We start from the raw sequence: 20,650 nt of genomic DNA on the forward strand, positions 1-20,650 counted from the left end.
CCTAATAGCTACGTAATAGCATCACAAGGAAAGAGATATATCAGAAACATCAGCGACATCTCCTCCGGGTGGGTGAAAACCCAACGGCAAGCTCTGAGGAGGACGTGCCACTGAGGTCCACCTCACCAGTACCTGATAGAGAGAAAACGCCAACCCACCACCTACACCTCCTAATATCACACCAGTGGTCAATACTACTGACTCACCTGTGAGACAGTTGGTGGTGACTTGAGCAGGCAGAGTTAGCCAACCCAATCAGTGTTATCAGGACTATGTCAGTACTAGGCTGAAAAACTAAACTAAAGTCAAGATGTGGAAATGATAACTATGTGTTCCTTCGTTAACTGAACTAACTTTGTTTGCTCATACTGCACCCTACTATTAATGTTGTGTGTCACTTTTTGTTCTGTGGTAGGTGTCCTGGACAGATAATTTCAGTATGTGGTTTTGTTCCGGTTTTGTTATGTGATGCCTACACCTCAGGTTATGAAATGTGTTTTGTGGGCTGTGTTAAGTTTATTTACATCTCATCTGGAAGAAAGAGGATGTAGAGTTGTGGCACTATCACTTTAAATATCAGTGTGGATGTTAACGCCATTAGGTGTTGACCCCTGAATGGTGAAGTGGGTAACGTGAATAAACCAGTCTAGTGTCTACACTCACACGAGCTGCATGTGTAATTACACAACACTTTACACAGGCGAACGCTTTTGAATATGGCTACAAAAAGTACACCCTTTGTGAATCGTCATAGTGCGTTGCGTTACGTGCGTTGAACTCGGATTGGTCCAACTTTGACCAGTTGGTGGCACTAGAGCACTTGAGGTGCAAACATGAAACTTGGTCAAATGTAACATGGGACTGTCCCCAATCAGTGTACCAAATTTCATTTTTTCAACGGTTCTATGGGCTGCCATAGACAGAAGAAAGATGCGTAATAATAAGAAAAGGTAGAAACACAATAGCCCTCATTTATCAACGGTGCATAGAAACCAGTGCAGATCTGAGGGCCGGATTCATGACACGTTTGCATCACTCCAATTCAGGCATAAGATTGAATGTGTGTTGGTAAATGTGGTGGCTGAAAGTGTAATTTAAATATCATGCCCTTCTATTTGCTCATTTTAGAGGACTCGCCCCTAGAATTTATGACATGAAGGTGCATAATATGTCCGAAAGAAAAACATTTCTGACCTGGAGATAGCCACAGTGACGTTGCAAGTCCAGCTGAATCTTCTTAAAGGAGAAACCCAGCAAGTTTTCACATAGATCTCCGTTTCTCAAGGTCACCGAGTACTGTCAGTACAGAAAAAATGAAAACAATCGTTTTTACCTAGCTCGAGTTGCTACAACCAGCAGCAAATGTAGCCAGGCAGCGACAGCGATACGCTCTGGGGGCATGTCCATGAACCTCCATGTATATGCTCACAGGGACGCACACACACACACACACACACACACGCACACACACAATTTGATACAAAAAATATGTTCCAATCTACTGGAACTGTGACAAATTTGTTTGGACAAGGACCAACCCATGTTTATCTTGCTCCCATATACAAGTACGTTGAGGAGGAAGGTAAGGATCACTTTTGGAAAGTTACAGAAAAGAGCGGCATCATGAGATCAGGATCACTTTTGGAAAGTTACAAAAAAAAACAGCATCTTGAGATCCATACCACTGCTCTTTGCATTATTTAAAAGGCATGCAATAGCAAGAAAAAAAAAAATTTCTTGTCTTTGCCTGGAGTTGTGTTCAATGGTCAGATTAAATGAAAATTTAGCTTTTCGTCAACAAACATTACATTACATCAGCTGATGCTGATTTAACTGACCAACACTCAAGATGGGTGTGGTGTACAGAACCCCATGCCCACTAATAATTATGATGCAGGGTCTGTGGTGTTGTGGGGCTACTATTATTCCGAGGGCCTGCAACCGCAGCATGGTAAGACAAACTCCTGGATAAATACTTTGAATTTTAAATCAAAATCTGTCTGTCTCTGCCAAGATACAAATATACCAACTGTGGGTCATGCTTGGATCTAGCCAACATTACACCCCTACCCCACTCAGACCCAACATTACCCCCCTACCCCACTCAGACCCCCTACCCCACTCAGACCCAACATTACCCCCCTACCCCACTCAGACCCAACATTACCCCCAGGGCTCGAAATTAACTTTTTTTCTCAGTGTCCCGCAGCTGTCCCGAATTCTACTTGGCACTGTCCCGGACTTAACCACCAGTGTCCCAAATTCAAGTTCTTGTTTTTTCCCATTCTACGTAATAAACAGCATAATAATCAGTAACTTGCACCACTTAATTAACTCATTCTGGTCCACCATAAGTTCTGAACACTTCATTTATTAAACGCCATTTTACTAACATTAATCATCTGCTGTTTCACACAACACACATTTTCAGAGATTGCGCTTTTTTGAGGTTGCACTAGAGTCTAGACGTTCTCATTGTCCGTCGTTTTGATGGACAGGTTTGTAAAACATTCCGTCAACAATCTATTTTCATGTGTCTTTAATTTCAATGTCAGTTTGGTGTGATGTCATGGCCACAGATCTAAGTGAAAACAATAAGTAGCGTGGGAAATTACCACGAAGCTGGCCAATTTCTATCTAACTTTACCGAAGTGAAGCTGTCAGATAGGCTACGCTCCGGTATTCGTTTATTTTCTCAAGAATAGCCTATAGCTTAGAACTGCCATAACGAAATGTCAAATACTAACTTAAATAACTGTTTTCATAGTTATAGGCTACCTTGCAACACTATCGTTTTGTCAAATCGCAGTTGCAGTAGGCCTATAGCTATTTAGCTCAGCATGGTATTGGTGACGTTTCGTCTGTCACTGACAGAAAACACGCAGCGTTTTTAGTCAGACTGTCATCTCGTTTTTAGAACACCAGTGTAACCTTAGGCCTACACAGTGAAACCTTAGGCCTATCAGTCAAAAATGTTCGCAATGTCATGAAAACAAATGCCATTTCCTAGCCTACCTGCCTGCTAGTTAGGTAAGTTAACCTCTATATCGGAAAGTGACCCATTAGGCCTACCGCCCGTGCCCTATGTTTGTGTCGGCATTATGTGTCACTTAACATTTATTTTTATACAAAACCAAGACGGCGGATTCCTAAGGAAGCACAAGCACCCATCCCATTTGGATATCTTATATTGTATTTGTACCAAAAATGACATTGTAGCCTACAGTGATTCGAAGAGCAGTAAACAGTGTTGTAAGGCTGCGTGTATAAAACCACTTCTTTATAGATCAGCTGGCTAACGCTGCTTTTGCCAGCTGCCCGTTACGCCAGGTCAGATTTTTTTATAATTTTATTCAGACAAGAAAGATATGTTTAGATTCCCATGTGAACAGTTTAGGAAAAAAGTACCTATTTTGAAATTTGCTTTGCTATTTTTCTACTGTCCCAGAGTTGTCCCAGACATCATTCTATTGTGTCCCGGAGGCATTTTTTATGGTCCCCGGGACGTTGGGACAGTTAATTTCGAGCCCTGATTACCCCCCTACCCCACTCAAACCCAACATTACCCCCCTACCCCACTCAGACCCAACATTACACCCCTACCCCACTCAGACCCAACATTACCCCCCTACCCCACTCAGACGCCCTACCCCACTCAGACCCAACATTACCCCCTACCCCACTCAGACCCCTTACCCCACTCAGACCCAACATTACCCCCCCTACCCCACTCAGACCCAACATTACCCCCATACCCCACTCAGACCCTACCCTGGAAATCCAGAGTTCTCGCGAGATATTTAATACATCATCATTATTACACAGCTCTTCAGAGTGCTGCAGAATGCTCCATTCACTTGAATGGGCCTTCCCAACTTTCGGTGGTCTGCTAATTCTCAATAACAGACCGTTGCTAAGTATAACAGACCACTGTCAAGGAAAATGGGCTTTGTGCTTCTAATTTACGTCTTTCATATTACTGCGCAAGGACTGGAACTTCATTCAAAAGTGAAAGTAGACGGTTGATCAGCTGTGTTCTAAAGAATGTTTGATTCAAGTTCAACGTGTGCTGTTGCGAACTATTTGTTTCTCACCAAAAGCCACAATGAAACGGTAACAAAGGCTTTAGCCTAGGCAATGTAGGCTAAAGAGTCACATCGTGGGGAGTTTATTGTTTCGTTTTATACATCCTGCCAATACTGTCTCAACAGCACTGTTAGACATAAAATAGCATTTTGTTGTACTAGTGTCTTACTTGTGCAGTGACAATTAAGTTGAATCTAAGCTCACGTGTGTCTGTTTCTAATGGTGAGACTGAGATAAATTGCCAGAAGGCTATTTTTTTTATAACACTCTCTACTCAACTTTACCAGGGGACAGAGGTGCCAATAAATGTGGAGGTGTTGTAAATAAAAACTCCTTAGCATGTTTTCTTTCACATAATAGATAACATTCCTGACACCTTTAGAGATCTTTTGTCCAAGCATAATAACATTGAGGGCTGTATTTTGGGCTCCAGCGCATGGCGTAAAGCTCGTTATTCACCCGTGCAAAGCTTAATTTGGTATTTTGCACGTTTATTTTTTAAACATTGCGACCAGGGGTGTGGCAATTAACAACCTAGGCAGGGGCCTGGCGCGTTGTCTAAAAATCGCTATCATACACCACCTAAACCTGGTCAGAAGTCAATGAGGAGTTGTATATATGCTATTTTAAGAGCGCATGTCAACAGTCATATTGGCAGGTGCACGCACCATCCTTATATCTATGGAGCTAAATTTGTCTCAATTATTTGTATGCGCAGAGGGGGATCCACAAATATTTCTTGATTTGCATGTGTGTTTTGATATCTACAAATAAAAAAATCATATTTGTAACTCGTATATTGATTTTTACAAATATAGATGTGCATTTGTCAATAAAATGTCATTTGTAAAACCGAAAATTTCATTTGTGAAGTTACGTGTTTTTGAGACGTTCTTCACATGAAAGTCACACAAATCCACACGTAAATAGGCCTACTTTAATTCACCGACACATTTGCAAATTGGTAATGACGGTTAAAAGTGATTAGGGGAGAGGCGAGAGACACGTATGGAGCACAGCTGAAGACGCACTGTCACGAGATATAAGCAACTCCTCCGCAGGATAAATGTTGTTTTATTCAGTCATTTGTGCAATAGCCTATTAGGGTAAGTGTTTCTTTTTCCAGCCTATGTTTTCGATGGTAACCCATTGTAAGTCAATAGTGAAAGTAACTGCATATAACTGTCTTCGTTGACTGACACCTTGGTGAAGTTAGTTTCACTTTGCCAATGAGTTCAAATAATAGACGAGTGCAAATGTGTGAAGGCTATGCTAGGTTTTAGTGATGCATGGTTTAAGAATGACTATTTCATACGGTCTCGCATAGCAGCCTCCTTCAAATGCGCCGTTGAATGCAAAAATACTGATGCATTTATTTGACATATCGCACTTTGCGCCGTTCAGTGTTGGGCAAGTTACTTCAAAATCGTAATGTACTATGCATTACTTAATACTGTCATTTCAAAATAATTTGTTACATTATAATATTACTGTCTCTGAATTGTAAGGCATTACACTACTATTGCATTACTTTTAAGTTACTTTCACCAAAATATCTAGAAATATGGATTTGCCATTCTAAATGCAGTTTATTACACTCAATGCAGCTTGCTCTTCCAATGGAGGGAGATGTGGTATAGCATAATGACTGAGCTAGGCTTAAGGCAACAGTAGAATGCAATAGGCGCAGTGCTCATAATGCAATACAAGGAACAATCATAGTCAGAATTTTGTTAAAAACCGACAAAAGGTCAAAGTCTGGTAAATTGTGATAGAAATACTGTAACTTTAAGGCCTAGGCCTACTCATTAAAATCAATAGAGAGCCTACTATATTGTAAATCAAAGCTTAAAGGAACCGTATGTAAGATTGTGGCCAAAACGGGTACTACAATCACTTTCAAATTACTGTAGAGCGGTGTATCCCCTTCCCCTCCCCTCTGACTGGCAGAGTTGGCAACCGGATGACGAAACACTACTGACTTTGTGATTAGTAGATAGATGGAGGGTGGCGCATTAGGCCAAAACACAACATGACAACATTGAGAGAACCCAAAAGGTATCAAACTTGCATGTAACATCGTGTTAGTGCATTTTGACATTGTAAACGTTATTGATGAAGAGTGAAACGCAGTTTGCAGTAAAGCTACTATTCATTGGTTACATTTGGGTGCCCCCTCTGTCCTTTGGTGCCCAACGCAAAGTGCGTGATGCGCGTGGTGGGAGCGGTGGCACTGCCAGGCTACACAATCTTTTTCTGCATTTCTATCCCTTTATTCTCTTCAATTCAAGTTCACAGCACAAAGCTGACATGCACAACAGCATAGTTTGTGTTTTATCAAGAATCAAAAAGATTAGCGTGGCACGACTTTAGATGTTTCATTAATTTACTATTGCTATTTCGCGAGCTGAGAGATCTTTCTGTTTCGCACACAAAGTGCACTAACTATTATGTTCTTCATAGCCTTGTCTCTGACAAGCTGAAAATAATGAGCGTAGGCTTATGTCCATACCGCAAATAGAGTCCGCCTGCGAGTCAGCTGCAGCCACAGTCATATTCAACCAGTATCAGGAGATAACGTTCTTCTATTTTGCACGGATTTTTTCTCCTCTGTTGTTCTCGTGTGGTGTTTGCAAATATGTATCAAAACAAAACAAGCGCTTAATTTTGGGTTAAACTGCATTGAAACGCGCGTTACTGAAGTTTGTACCGAGTAAATATTACCCAATTTTTTTTTGTAATGCCTTACATTACCGCGTTACCGCAAACAGCAATATATTACAGTAATTACATTACTTTTGTAACGCATTACTCCCAACACTGGCGCCGTTAAAGGGAATTCCAGATGTCATTCTCATTGGTTTAAAATGATGTTACGCCCCAAACACACCCATATGACTGATTAAAAAACCTAGGAACACCTTGTTGCGCCATGCGCTCCACTTTTGATAACGAAACCCCTCCCAATGTGAACTGGACATCCTACTAAATTTGAATAGACTTTTGACGAGTGATGATGCACTTTAGAATGTCATGATAGGGCCCATAGTCTACAATAAGGACACTGAGACAACAATGTTCATTACCAATCAATCACTAAGGGCAATATACTGTATATGAGACATGCAGTCTTAATTGTTGAAATGGTTTAATAGATTTGGTCATGGTACAGATTCAATTCTCAATGTGTTTGTTCAATAGGTTTTCCAAAGCGCATCCCCACATTTGTCATTGTCAGTGAATACCATGTTTGCACAATTAACATAGGCCTACTGCAAACTCAAAAGAGCTGAAAAAGGTGACCTATTTGCGAACTAAATCCAGAGGGATATACACAGGTAGATATTCGATGCATTCAATAATAATGATTGTATATTATATTATATTATATTATATTATATTATATTATATTATATTATATTATTTTATAATAAATGTGCAGTAGGCTAAGCATAATTTAAGTATGGCTGCATTTGACATTTTTACAGATTAAAATGACATAGGCCTTACAGTAGGCCTACCAGCTGTTTTGAGTTATGCTTAGCCTAAGGAATAACTTGATGATGGAGAAGACATTTTCAAACCTGCCAACCTTGAAGAAATTTCTTGAGTACTACCTCAAACCAGGAAAATAAATTTCTCACATTGGCCTTCATGTATGCAGCCAAAAAACAGACATTAATCAACATACATGTTGACAATCTGTTTTAAAGCCTAATCCTGATCTATGAAAATCACTGGTGTTGATAGAAAGGGACTTGATGTCTCTATTATATCATATCTGGCCTATTATTACCTTTCCAACCCATTATTATTTGATATTTCTTCTGTGAAGATGCTATCATGTTACATCTGTGTCTTTCTGATCCTCTCGTGACTAGTGAGACTGCAATGATTACATATTCCAACTAAAGGGGTGGTTCACAGCGATAGGTGTGCTATGTCTGTCTGAAAGCCTTATAATCAAGAATTATAATCAAGAATTATGATCTGTATGTTACCAAGAAAACAAACAAATTTTACACATATCACTGAGCAGCTCAAAATATTTTGCAATGTCCACTTTGGGATATGTTGCAAATAGCTACATTTGGCCTTGGAAAGGTCTGCGCTTCCTGAGAATGTCTAACCATCAGCAAAACATGGAAAATATAATGCTAACTGAAATAACTTGTGAACAAGCAGTACCCATCCAAGACAACATTAAACTATTATTAGTATAAGGTGCAATAAATCAGAAGCCTAATCCCCTTAGCAATCCAAATACTCAACAACACAAAGCCCCACAGATAAATATATGCAGTGCAATAATGTATGTTTTTCCCATGAAACCCCCAATAATTTATGTAAAAGTCTGTGTCAAATGTCTATGATGTATGTAATGTGTATGTCTGTATGTGTCATTCCTATGTCTGTGACCATTTATGTGCCATCCTGTGCTTGTGACCATGTAGGATGAAAAGCTGTATGGAAAATGTGAAAAAGAATTTCCCTAAGGGGACAACTAATAAACTAACTAACAAAACTAACTATTAGGCCGAGGTAAATTCACAATCACACTCTTTTTTTTTTTTCGCAAAGGAATTCAAAATGGCAAGCTTCGGGAACATGAATTTGTGAGTAGGCCTAGCCTAAGATTTGTTAAGCTCACCTCAGCAATCTTTCATTTAACCCACCGAGGACAGAAGAAAAGTAGCCTAACAATGTGATGCTTTACGTCAAGTCTATAGCCAGGCGATACACTTTGGTGTAGCATGGGGCATGAGTTTGTTAGCCAAAATGTTCTTCTTTTCCTCAGTCATATCGCTGCAGAAAGTAAGAGAGATAAAGCCCGCCCTCAGAAACAACTGATAGGTAGGTCTGCAAAAATAGCACAGAGAGGCCAATCATGCTTGTCATTCTCTGTCTGTCTTGTCACTTTTTCTCTCTATCACTCTCGCATGAAATCGACGACAGTCTCACAAATTCAAAAAGGCCAAAAAAGCGGCCAAAAAAGTGACTGGTTTGCAGGTATACATTAAGGAAGTCAAAACAATTATGAACATTGCATGCACACAGACAGACAGCCAGATCTGTGCAGTCGGCAGGATCGTTGTTAGGCCTATTTATTTATTTATTTATTTATTTATTTATTTTGGGGGGGGGGGGGGGGGTTTGAAGCGGAGTTAATTGAACTCATTGAGTAAATATCAAAATAACAATATCCTCATTATCATCATAATCAACATCATCATTATCATCATTATCGCCAACATCCTCGCCATCATCATCATCATCACCACCATCATCATCATCATTTTCTCACCCAATCACTGAGCTCTCTGTCACTTCTGGGACTGTTTTTTGGTTGATGATGCTATATTGTTGAACAATGTGATAACCGCTTTTGGAGTATAGTCTGTCTTGAGTGATGTGTCAATGATTCTGTGGTCAATTTCCTCACTGGGTTTTGGTTGGATTATGTGATGGACACTTTCTGATTCGGGTACAAGACTATAATCCAAATCTACAGTGATTTTTGATTGGACAGGATAGTAATCCAGCTCTGTGGTGATGGGTATCTGGGCTATTGTCTGAAAGCTGGGGTCCATGCTGAGCATTGATCGGTTGACTGACGATTTTTGAAAGCCTATGCTGGGAAGTGATTGGACAACATTGTGATTGCTGAGGACCAAGCTGACAGATGATTGGTTGACTGAGTGTTAATGGAGATCTGTGCTGAGTGTAGATTGGTTGATTCTCTGGTGTGTGAGTTCTGTGCTGTGAGCTGATTGGTTGTCTCGGTGGTTGTTGATATCTGTGCTGACAGGTGATTGGTGGACGATTTTGACCATACTGTAGTCCATGTCTGATTGGCTGGGGCAGATGAGCTCATTTCGAGGGTCCGGGTGCTCCTTTTCTCTCAGGGGGTAGCAGGGGTCACTCTAAGAATGCATTTGGACAGGCTGCTCTTGGACGGGTCTCCAACCTTGAAAGAGGCTCCTCTGACAATCAAAGAAACCTAGGACAATCTGACCACCTCTCATTGTTTCTACTGTCCAAGCACTCATCAAATGTGTGAAACCCACAGTGAGGACAGTCAAAGTTTGGCCAGAGGTGAAGACTCCGCACTTTAGGCACGTGACATCGCCTTCAGATCAGGTGCCGCTCAGGCCTATAGCTCATCCAGGGCCAACCTGAATAGGGGCATCAAAAAGGCCAAGCATAACCACAAGCTAAGGATTAAGGATTACTTCAGGAACAACTCTGACCCCCGAAGCATGTGGCAAGGCACCCAGGCCATCACTGACTACAAACCTACCAACACCACCCGCCCACCACCGATGCCGAGAATGATAAAGAGAGCATATCAAAACCAACGACAAAGACAACAACACTTTGAAAAACAGAACCAAGAACACCTCAGGAACATGCTGTGCCAGTATTGTCTCTCTCTACACTTGAGTGGAGTGTCACACACCATCAAAGAAACATCAGAGCACAACTTCGGAAGAAAGCCATGTCTGTCTAAGGTCGTCATGCCAATTTATTTTTGGCCAAACCCTACACTGTTGCTTAACTATCAATATTAAAGGCTCAGTCTGTGATTTTTATCCCATATGCGATGTGATGACTGAGGAGTAAGGTTTGACAAGGGGTGAGTGAGGAGGGGTTGGTGGGTGGGGTAAGTGAATGGTGAGTGAAGGGGTGGGTGGGGTAAGTGAAGGGGTGGGTGGGTTGAGTGAGGGTGTGGGTGGGCTAAGTGAAGGGTGGGTGGGGTAAGTGAGAGGAGTGGGTGGGGTGATGAAAATGTGGGTTGGGTAAGTGAGGGGGGGGTGAATAACATGTGGGTGGGGTGATGAATATGTGGGTGGGGTAAGTGAGAGGGGTGGGTAGGTTGAGTGAGGGTGTGGGTGGGGTAAGTGAGGGGGGTGGGTGGGGTGATGAAGATGTGGGTGGGGTGTGTTGTGTGAGTTGCGGCATGTAAAGCTGTACCTGCCGGTGGAGTGCAGGGGACCAGGTGGACAGGCTGCTCTTGGACGGGTCTCCAACCTTGAAAGAGGCTCCTCTGACAATCAAAAAAACCTAGGACAATCTGACCACCTCTCATTGTTTCTACTGTCCAAGCACTCATCAAATGTGTGAAACCCACAGTGAGGACAGTCAAAGTTTGGCCAGAGGTGAAGACTCCGCACTTTAGGCACGTGACATCGCCTTCAGATCAGGTGCCGCTCAGGCCTATAGCTCATCCAGGGCCAACCTGAATAGGGGCAACAAAAAGGCCAAGCATAACCACAAGCTAAGGATTAAGGATTACTTCAAGAACAACTCTGACCCCCGACGCATGTGGCAAGGCACCCAGGCCATCACTGACTACAAACCTACCAACACCACCCGCCCACCACCGACGCCTCCTTGCCTGATGAGCTGAACCACTTCTATGGCCTCTTTGACAGGGACAACAAGGAATTGGCTATCAAGGCTGTGGTCTCTGCTGAGCATCAGCCCCTCAGACTCTGCCCCACTGACGTGTGTGCTGCACTGGCCAGGACTAATGCACATAAGGCTGCTGATCCTGATGGCATTCCTGGACGTGTCCTCAGGGCTTGTGCTGTGCAGCTGACTGACGTGCGTGTTTCAAAACCACCTCCATTCACCTACAGCCAGAACAGGAGTACGGAGGATGTCATCTCAACGGCACTTCACTCTGCTCTGTCCCACCTTGACAATAGCAACACCTATGTGAGAATGCTGTTCATTGACTTCAGGTCAGCATTCAACACCATCATCCCCTCCAAACTGGGCATCAATACCTCCCTCTGTAACTGGATTCTGGACTTCCTAACCAACAGACCACAGTCTGTTAGGTTAGATAACCACACCTCTTCAACCCTCACCCTAAACACTGGCATACCACAGGGCTGTGTGCTGAGCCCTCTCCTTTACTCCCTCTTCACCTACAACTGCACACCTGTACGTGGCTCTAACATCATTATCAAGTTTGCAGATAACACAACGGTGATTGGTCTCATCAGCTACAACGGTGAGACCGCCTACAGGGAGGAAAATAAATGAAATTTGTGAAATAAATTATAGTCCAGTATGACTTATATATGTTTTTTTCCTCTTCATTTTTTGACTGATGCGACTTATACTCCGGAGCGACTTATGGTCCGGAAAATACGATACATTCTATTTATATTACAAAATGTGCATACTACACGGATGCCAATATTCTACTGTTCTCATAATGTTAATGCTGTATAATAATGTCATATTGTAGACCAGTGGTTCTCAACCTTTTTTCAGTGATGTAATGTGAAATATTTTTTCAGCCAAGTACCCCCTAACCAGTGAAAAGCATTTTAGTTGAGAAAAAAAGACTTAAAACAGAGCACTGTCCATCGTGTTTTCACAAGAATTACCGCTACGCTTCAACCACGACTCCATCGTTTGAGTTTTGACGGTGATTGACAGGTGATGGCGGGTGGCATGTGACAGGTTGGGTCGAACCATCCTGGTATAGGGGGGACTCTGGGTATTTAGGATAATGAAATTGAATAGCCTACTGAAATATATTCATTTTATGAACTTATATTTTCCTGAAATATTTATTAAATATTTTTAAAAGTATTTTGCATGGATTCTACTTTTTAAATATATGTATATTTTAAAATCTCACGTACCCCCTGGAGTGCCTTCACGTACCCCCAGGGGTACGCGTACCCCCATTTGAGAACCACTGCTGTAGACTATACTCCTTAGTCAATGGTACATAGTGTTTTCTTACTTATTGACCGATGTTTGATTTTTAAAATTGTTGTATTTTTATTTGTGCTTCCTGTGGGACTGCAGATGTAAATTACCCCAAGTCTAACTCTGGTGCAATGCATCAAATGGTTACATTTATGTTTTAATTGCACATTGTCCCTTACAAACAAAACTGAGACAAAATTGAATATCTGTCTATACTGTTAATACTGCACATACACTTATTTGTCTTATAATGTTACTGTTATTACACTGCACATGCCTTTACATAGTGTACAGTGTTGGGCAAGTTACTTCAAAATCGTAATGTATTATGTATTACTTATTAGGTGTAACCCGGGAGAATCCACGGGTCACTAAATTGCACTTTAATATGTCATTTCATTTTCAGCAATAAATAAATAGATGGTTAAGTTCATGGTGAGCAATATCATTTTTATTAGTTTTAAAAACATCTCTATGCTAAATAGAATGTAATAAGATGACATATATTAAATATAAGGGCAAAGGGAAAATGCATGTGAGTTCGTGAAGTTAACGCGTGAGTTCATCAAGAGGGAGAAGCGGGAAACAGAACAAAGGAGGGTGGAGGAGAACGGGATTCTCAGAGTGAGCTGGCTTAAGAAACAGTGACAAGGAGTTGAGATATAGCTGAGTAGTCCTACGAAAACGTCAGTTTTTGGTTATTTAAAGAATATATTCAGGTGACGTGGAGCATTTTGTCTATGCTGTGGCAGTGATAGAGTGCCCTGCTTTCCATATCTGTGTAGCACTACGTATGCTCTGTGTGAGATTAGTGAATGTGCAGCTAGTTAGATTAACACAAAGTGTGCAGCATCGTTGTAGTTGTTGGTGTGCATATACAGTAATACTAGACAGAGACTGTTGCTTGGTTAGCGCCTCAGACTACCAGACACGTCTGTGGTTCCACCAAGCAACCGACAAGGGATCAACGCGCCCCAGATAGCACCACTGGCGACCTGGTTAAAGTCAGTGGTTCCTCTGGGCCATAGATATATACACTAGATGTCGCCTTGACTACTGCTGTTCATTGGAACGAATGCGTCAATCGAGACGCCATCTTCCTTCAGTGATCCACTCCTCTATAATGCATTAGCGTCAATCTGGGCAAAGATCTAGCGAAAATAAAATCACCATAAATCGTCAGAATCTCAAGCAATTATCTAGTTTTTTGGGTTGTTCCAACTGACAGGCATGTTTTTATGGTTGAGTCTAGAGAAAACTAAGCTTAAGACGATAATAAAGATACATTTTACCGGTCTAGCCCCATAGACTCCCATTCTGCACTAGCTAGCGGCGGCCCCTAGAGGAACAATGAGTAAACTGCAACCAGGTTCGATACAATGAAAGTAAACAGGCTCTTCGTAGACAGGCTCTGGTTGAGGCCACATACCCCTCGTCTCGTTTACTCATGTAAGGTGTAATCTCACCAGAAGTTGCTGTAGATCTGTAGAACATTTACTTCTGCTACTACATAGGCTACGCCAGTCGTTACTTTTATAATCATGGGTCAGTGCCATGGGCAAACGAGATGTAGCTGAATTCATAAATGACATGAGAAAGGTGATTTTCTTACGTTTCAACAACAAAGAAGCCGATCTGCCATCATTGTGAGAAGTTCCAAAATTTGTCGCTAATCGCTAAAAAGGTTTTCTATCGCTGGGGATGGCCAAACGTCGCTAAATAGGTAACGCTGACAATACAGGAGAACTAGTTTAGCGCTTCAGATCCCTGTACCAAGATGGCGGCGGTGTTGACGCATGCTGAGAAGCAGAAGGCGACATCTAGTGTATATATCTATGCCTCTGGGCTACGAGGGAGGCTCGTGTGTACAGGAAGACATCTTGAATGGGGTTGTAACATCACCGATTGCCTACAGTTTGCAAGTCATCGGTATCGTGAGTAAAAACTGACTACCGAATGGGAAAGACATTTGAAGAGAACTCCTAACAGGCCTGCAACGTTTGTTGTTTTCTTTTATAGCCGGCTTTAAGTTTTATTTTCTTGGTGCACCGGTGCATTTGTGTGTATGATTGTTTGTGTCCAAAGTACGAGAAAAGCCTCGGTTCATTCACCGAGAGAGATCAGGTAAACATTTGGTGTGTAGCCTAATAGTTTAAACACCCAGTTACCTTCTGACACAGTTTTAGGGGAAGTATTGATACAGTATTCTGAATCCAACTTTTATGTTCGTTTCCCTGAAGGTACAATGGGATATTTTGTAAATTGATCGGGCATAGGTTAGCCACAGTTTAGAGGAGTGGCCAGTAAAAGGAGGCTGATATTTGGTATTTGGTAACAGTGTAACATAACTGTAAAATTACAAGTAGGGAATAGTACATTTATTAGATTTATTCTGTCTATCAGTTATCAGTGTAACGTTACAGGTAATAGTATGGACTTGGGGTGGCCTCATATCTTTGAATGCTGACGGTGGGGCATATTCAATTAGATAATTTCTGTAAATGGAGGGCCATGACATTGCCCATTGATATTGTTTGAAGCATCTTTGGTGTTTAATAAATACTTTGTTTATTGATTGGGATTATATATCTTGTCAGACTCCACTCACTTCAGAATAAATACATTTGTGTGTACACTGTATTGCTATAGCTTAGCACGAACCCACTTTTGGTCCGCTCATTAATCTGAACGGGAATGAGAAGGGCTACATAAAATGGCGACGAGGATGGGATTTTTCTAGATGAATAGTAGTGGGTAAATTTTTTTTGTCACAGTTAAATTAATGAGTGAGTGGAGTGGTTTTAGGTAAATATAAGAATTTAACCGTAGCAATGTTTACAAATTGGTGTAAGGGCGAGGGGGTAGACCCCAAGCATGCGTTAGTGGTCAGCCAAGTCCCAGCTGATGCCGACATTGACACAATAGAAGAAACACTGCATACAATTAAGCGTCTTGGTCGGGTTAAAGTGAGAGGGAAGATGTTCGATCCTCAATCTAATGGATTGGTGGTGTTATGTGTCTGTAAGGAGGTAGTGAATATAAAAGAAATTCCCATGGACGTGGTACCTAGCGCGGGAGGCGACCCATGGGTGCTAAGTGTGCCGGAGACTTTAGATAGTGGCAATGTGCCACCGGCGCCTGTGCCTCCACTTGAGCCACCTAATTTCACTACAGAGCAGTTTTTAAAGTCCATCGGGGAGATCTTAGAGAAAACAAAACGGCCAGTAGTGCCAGAGAATACTGCTTTCAGGCGGTTACGTGCATTTTCGGGGAATATCCCGTCCCCAGCAGGAGAAGAAACATTAGACACTTGGCTGATGCAGGCCCATTTGATGGTGGATGAGTGTGAGTGCTCTAATGGTGAAAAGCGTAAACGCATAATTGAGAGTTTGAAAGGCCCTGCATTAGAGATAGCCCAGGCAGTTCGGTCTAGTGACCCCAATGCTTCACCTAATGACTATCTAGAGGCCTTAGAGCGTGCCTTTGGTTCCTCTGAGTCAGGGGAGGACCTGTATTATGCATTTAGAGCCTTGCGTCAAAACCATGGAGAGAGATTGTCTGATTTCTTGCGGCGCATTGAACATGCACTAACTAAGGTTGTTTTTAGAGGGGGTGTAACAGCTAATCAGCGAGACCGTGTGCGCATTGAACAACTTCTGAGGGGGGCAATTGAGTCAGACCTTATGTTAGTACAGTTACGCCTTCGTGAGCGCAAAGATTCGCCCCTGTCATTCTTACAGCTTCTAACTGAAATACGAGAAGAAGAAGACCAGCAGTCATTGAGACAGAAGCCTACTACACTGAACACTAAAACCACAGTACGACAAGTTAGGACGACTGATGATGAGCCACTGAGTTCCACTGATGCGGCGAAATTGCGAGCAGAACTTGACAAGCTCAGAGTGGTGGTCGCGAGATTGACAGCTAATGAAGCAAGGCACCCCACACAGAACAGGGAGGCTGACACTACAGTAGGTCCACGAGGTAGTTCAGTAGACAGTGATGATGAGGTCAGGGCATTACAAAGACAAGTAACTGACCTTCAGCAACAATTACAGATCATGACAGTGAACCACCGTAGTGTGCCCATGAGTACACCTGCTGACTGGAAGCCTCAGATGGCAGGTGATGTTTATCGCAACCCTAGCTACACTAGCAGTAGGAGAATTCAGCCCTCTAGTGGGGTGGGAGAGTATTTCTGCTATCGTTGTGGGCAGGATGGGCATATAGCCACCCGGTGCAATGAACAGGAAGACTCTGGTAAAGTCATCTCTCGACTTATTCGTACTTTGCGTAAACAGAAGGGGGAAGACCGTGAATTTTCTCAGAACAAACCTGCATCAGCAGATAACAATTGCACAGTAAAAAAAAGTCATGTGGAGGCCCCGGTAGCATCACTACTGCCTGACGGGTTGGTGGGAAAACCGTCTCTGAGTTCTGTGAATATAGATGGGCATGCCTGCACTGCGCTAATGGATAGCGGGTCTACCGTTACCATTATTTTTGAAAAGTGGTACCGTGAGCATTTGTCTCATCTCACAATTCATCCTATATCTAGTTTATGTATCTGGGGTCTAAGTGACAGTAGCTATCCTTACCGGGGTTATGTGGCAGTCACCTTGGAGATACCCGATGATGAGGGCAACTTGCTTACTCAGACAGTCTTGGCTTTAGTGTGTCCTGACCCCCAAGGACCAGACCAAGTGCCAGTAATTATAGGCACCAATGCACGAGGGTTTCGCCATGGACCAGTGGCAAGTAGCACAGCACATGAACAGCACCATGCGAGAGCCTGGAGAGTGGTTGCAGGCCCTTCGAAGCCAACCTACAACCAAATGACTGGTTTTACTTCCGATAACGTAGGGCAGGTGAAATGGGCAGGGCCTGGGTCACTTACTTTGACACCAGGGGAATCCTGTCTAGCTGTCGGCAAGGCCACTCTTAATGGGACAGGGAATCCTGGCATACTGGTTGTGGATAGTTCACGTGATTTACCCCAAGGGGTGGCCTTACCTCCTTGTGTGTTGCTACCTGCCGATCTTGATAAAAACAGCTGTACAGTTCTCCTACAGAATGTCTCATTGAAAACAAAATCAATTCCTAAAGGAACTGTCATAGCTCAAATCCATAAAGCAGATGTGGTAACTGGTCTTGCACAGACTCCGTCCACCAGAGGCATTGATCCAGCATTGTTTGACTTTGGCAACTCCACCTTACCTACAATGTGGCGGAACAGATTAGCTCAGAATTTAGCCGAAAGGTCCAAGGTTTTCTCGGTAGAGGAATGGGATGTGGGGTTGGCTAGAGATGTGGAGCATCGCATTAGGCTTACCGACGCCCGGCCCTTTAGAGAGCGGTCAAGACGTATTGCTCCTGGGGATATAGATGACGTACGTCGGCATTTACAAGAGCTATTGGCTGCTGGAATAATTAGAGTCGCGTAGCCCTTACGCATCGCCCATTGTGGTGGCACGGAAAAAGAGTGGCAAAGTTCGGATGTGTATTGATTACAGAACACTAAACACCCGTACTATTACTGATCAGTACACAGTTCCCAGAATAGACGACGCGCTAGATTGTCTATCTGGAAGCAAGTGGTTTTCTGTATTGGATTTAAGAAGTGGTTATTACCAGATCCCTATGTCGGAGGAGGACAAGGAGAAGACTGCTTTTATCTGCCCACTGGGTTTCTATCAATTCGAACGAATGCCACAGGGCATCATGGGTGCTCCTGCTACTTTCCAACGTTTGATGGAGAAAGCAGTGGGAGATATGAATCTGTTACAGGGCTTAGTGTATTTGGACGACGTAATCGTGTTTAGTCACACCCTCGAAGAACATGAGGAGCGATTGTTTAAGGTATTGGACCGTTTGGAGGAATTTGGATTGAAGGTGTCAATTGACAAATGTCAATTCTGTCAAACTCGTGTTAAATACGTAGGACACATTGTGTCTAAAGACGGTGTCTCTACTGACCCAGACAAGATTAAGGCGGTGGCTCAGTGGGCACAACCAACAAACCTGAAGTCGTTGCAGTCGTTTTTAGGGTTCTGTGGTTATTACAGACGGTTTATTGCTAGCTTCTCGGCCATCGTGCGCCCTTTAACAGACCTAACAAGACGCTATGAACCCCCCAAAAGGGGACGGCCAAAACAAACCGGACAGACTAAACAATACCTAGGAAAGACGGAGCCATTTGGAGAAAGATGGACTTCTGCTTGCACAGAGGCTTTCCAAAAAATTAAGACTTGCTTGATTCATGCTCCAGTTTTGGCATTTGCTGACCCAACGCGTCCGTACATACTACATGTGGATGCCAGTTTCGATGGTTTGGGAGCTGTACTTAATCAAACGTACCCAGAAGGGTTGCGACCCGTGGCATTTGCCAGCAGAAAGCTCAGTGCTTCGGAACGTAATTACCCAGTTCATCAACTTGAATTCCTAGCCCTGAAATGGGCTGTAGTCGATACATTTCACGACTACCTTTATGGCCTTCGCTTTACCGTAAGAACAGACAATAATCCACTAACGTATGTTCTATCTACAGCTAAGTTGAATGCCTGTGGCCATAGGTGGTTGGCGGCCTTGTCAGCATATGATTTCAGCATACAATACAGGCCTGGTAGTGAAAATATAGATGCTGACCTTCTATCTAGGAACGTAGCTGATGAGATAGGGTGTATCTCCCCCGCTGGGGTGAAAGCCATTTGTAAGCCGATTCATGTCCCTTGCCCATTCAATGATGTGTCAAGATGCGTTGATCAATTGGGCGCATCACCACAGTGCATTCCCCAGGCATATGTTCACACTACCCGGGTGAGTGAAGGGACGTTAGAGCCTTTTAGTTTATGTGAGTTGCGAATGGCACAGGATGGAGATGATGCTATTAGCAAAATGAAACAAGCCTTGCGGGCTGGACGACTAATCATCTCCCCGCATGACCCTCCTGAACTAAGTATATTAAGAAAAGAGTGGCCACGTCTGGTCATCAAGGACGGGGTGTTATATCGGAACACTGTTAGAAAGTTAGGGAAGGAGATTTCCCAGTTTGTACTGCCCAAGCAGGTGAGACCTCAGGTACTCAGATCGCTCCATGATGATGGTGGGCATTTGGGGATTGATCGTATCACCCAATTGATGAGAGAGAGGTTTTTCTGGCCAAAGATGGGGGTGGACATAGCCAATTATGTAAAAACCTGTGGCAGGTGTGTAGTAAGGAAGACTCTCCCTGGACGTGCTGCTCCGTTAAATCAGATTACCAGTAGCGGACCACTTGAGCTGGTCTGCATTGATTTTTTATCAATTGAACCGGATTCTCGCGGAGTCATGAATGTCTTAGTAGTGACGGACCACTTTACGAGATATGCACAAGCCTATCCCACTCGAGATCAGAAGGCACCTACGGTAGCAAAAGTACTGGTTGAGAGGTTTTTTGTCCATTATGGCTTGCCCGCTAGAATCCATTCCGATCAAGGGAGGGATTTTGAAAGCCGCTTGATCAAAGAGATGCTCAAACGAAAATCTAGGACGACCCCTTATCATCCGCAAGGAGACCCGCAGCCTGAGCGGTTCAACCGTACTTTGCTTTCCATGTTAGGTACTCTAGACCCAGCAAAGAAACACAGGTGGAGTCAACAAGTAGCCACACTTGTGCATGCGTACAACTGCACGCAAAACGATGCCACAGGTTACTCCCCTTATTTTCTGATGTTCGGGAGGGAGGCACGATTGCCCATTGATGTGTGTTTTCAAGCAGTGCTAGACAGTGAGGAGGAGGTAACTCATCAGCAGTATGTTGAACATCTGAGAAGGGATCTCAAGAATGCTT

At 43.0% G+C, this 20,650-nt stretch overlaps 1 protein-coding gene across 1 annotated transcript; it reads left to right on the top strand.

Annotated features, from left to right (window-relative positions):
* The first annotated feature begins 15,875 nt into the window (after positions 1-15,875).
* On the top strand, positions 15,876-18,847 carry LOC143133411 (paraneoplastic antigen Ma1 homolog). Its single transcript, XM_076293175.1, has 2 exons — positions 15,876-16,640; positions 18,803-18,847. Exons 1-2 carry the CDS (start codon positions 15,876-15,878, stop codon positions 18,845-18,847), a joined length of 810 nt encoding a protein of 269 aa, XP_076149290.1.
* Positions 18,848-20,650: the final 1,803 nt, after the last annotated feature.

Source organism: Alosa pseudoharengus, unplaced genomic scaffold (genome assembly GCF_046254945.1).
Source record: "Alosa pseudoharengus isolate Yale_2024_CS ecotype anadromous, Long Island Sound unplaced genomic scaffold, YU_APseudo_1.1 YU_APseudo_1.1_scf_2, whole genome shotgun sequence".
NCBI classification, from domain to species: Eukaryota; Metazoa; Chordata; class Actinopteri; order Clupeiformes; family Clupeidae; genus Alosa; species Alosa pseudoharengus.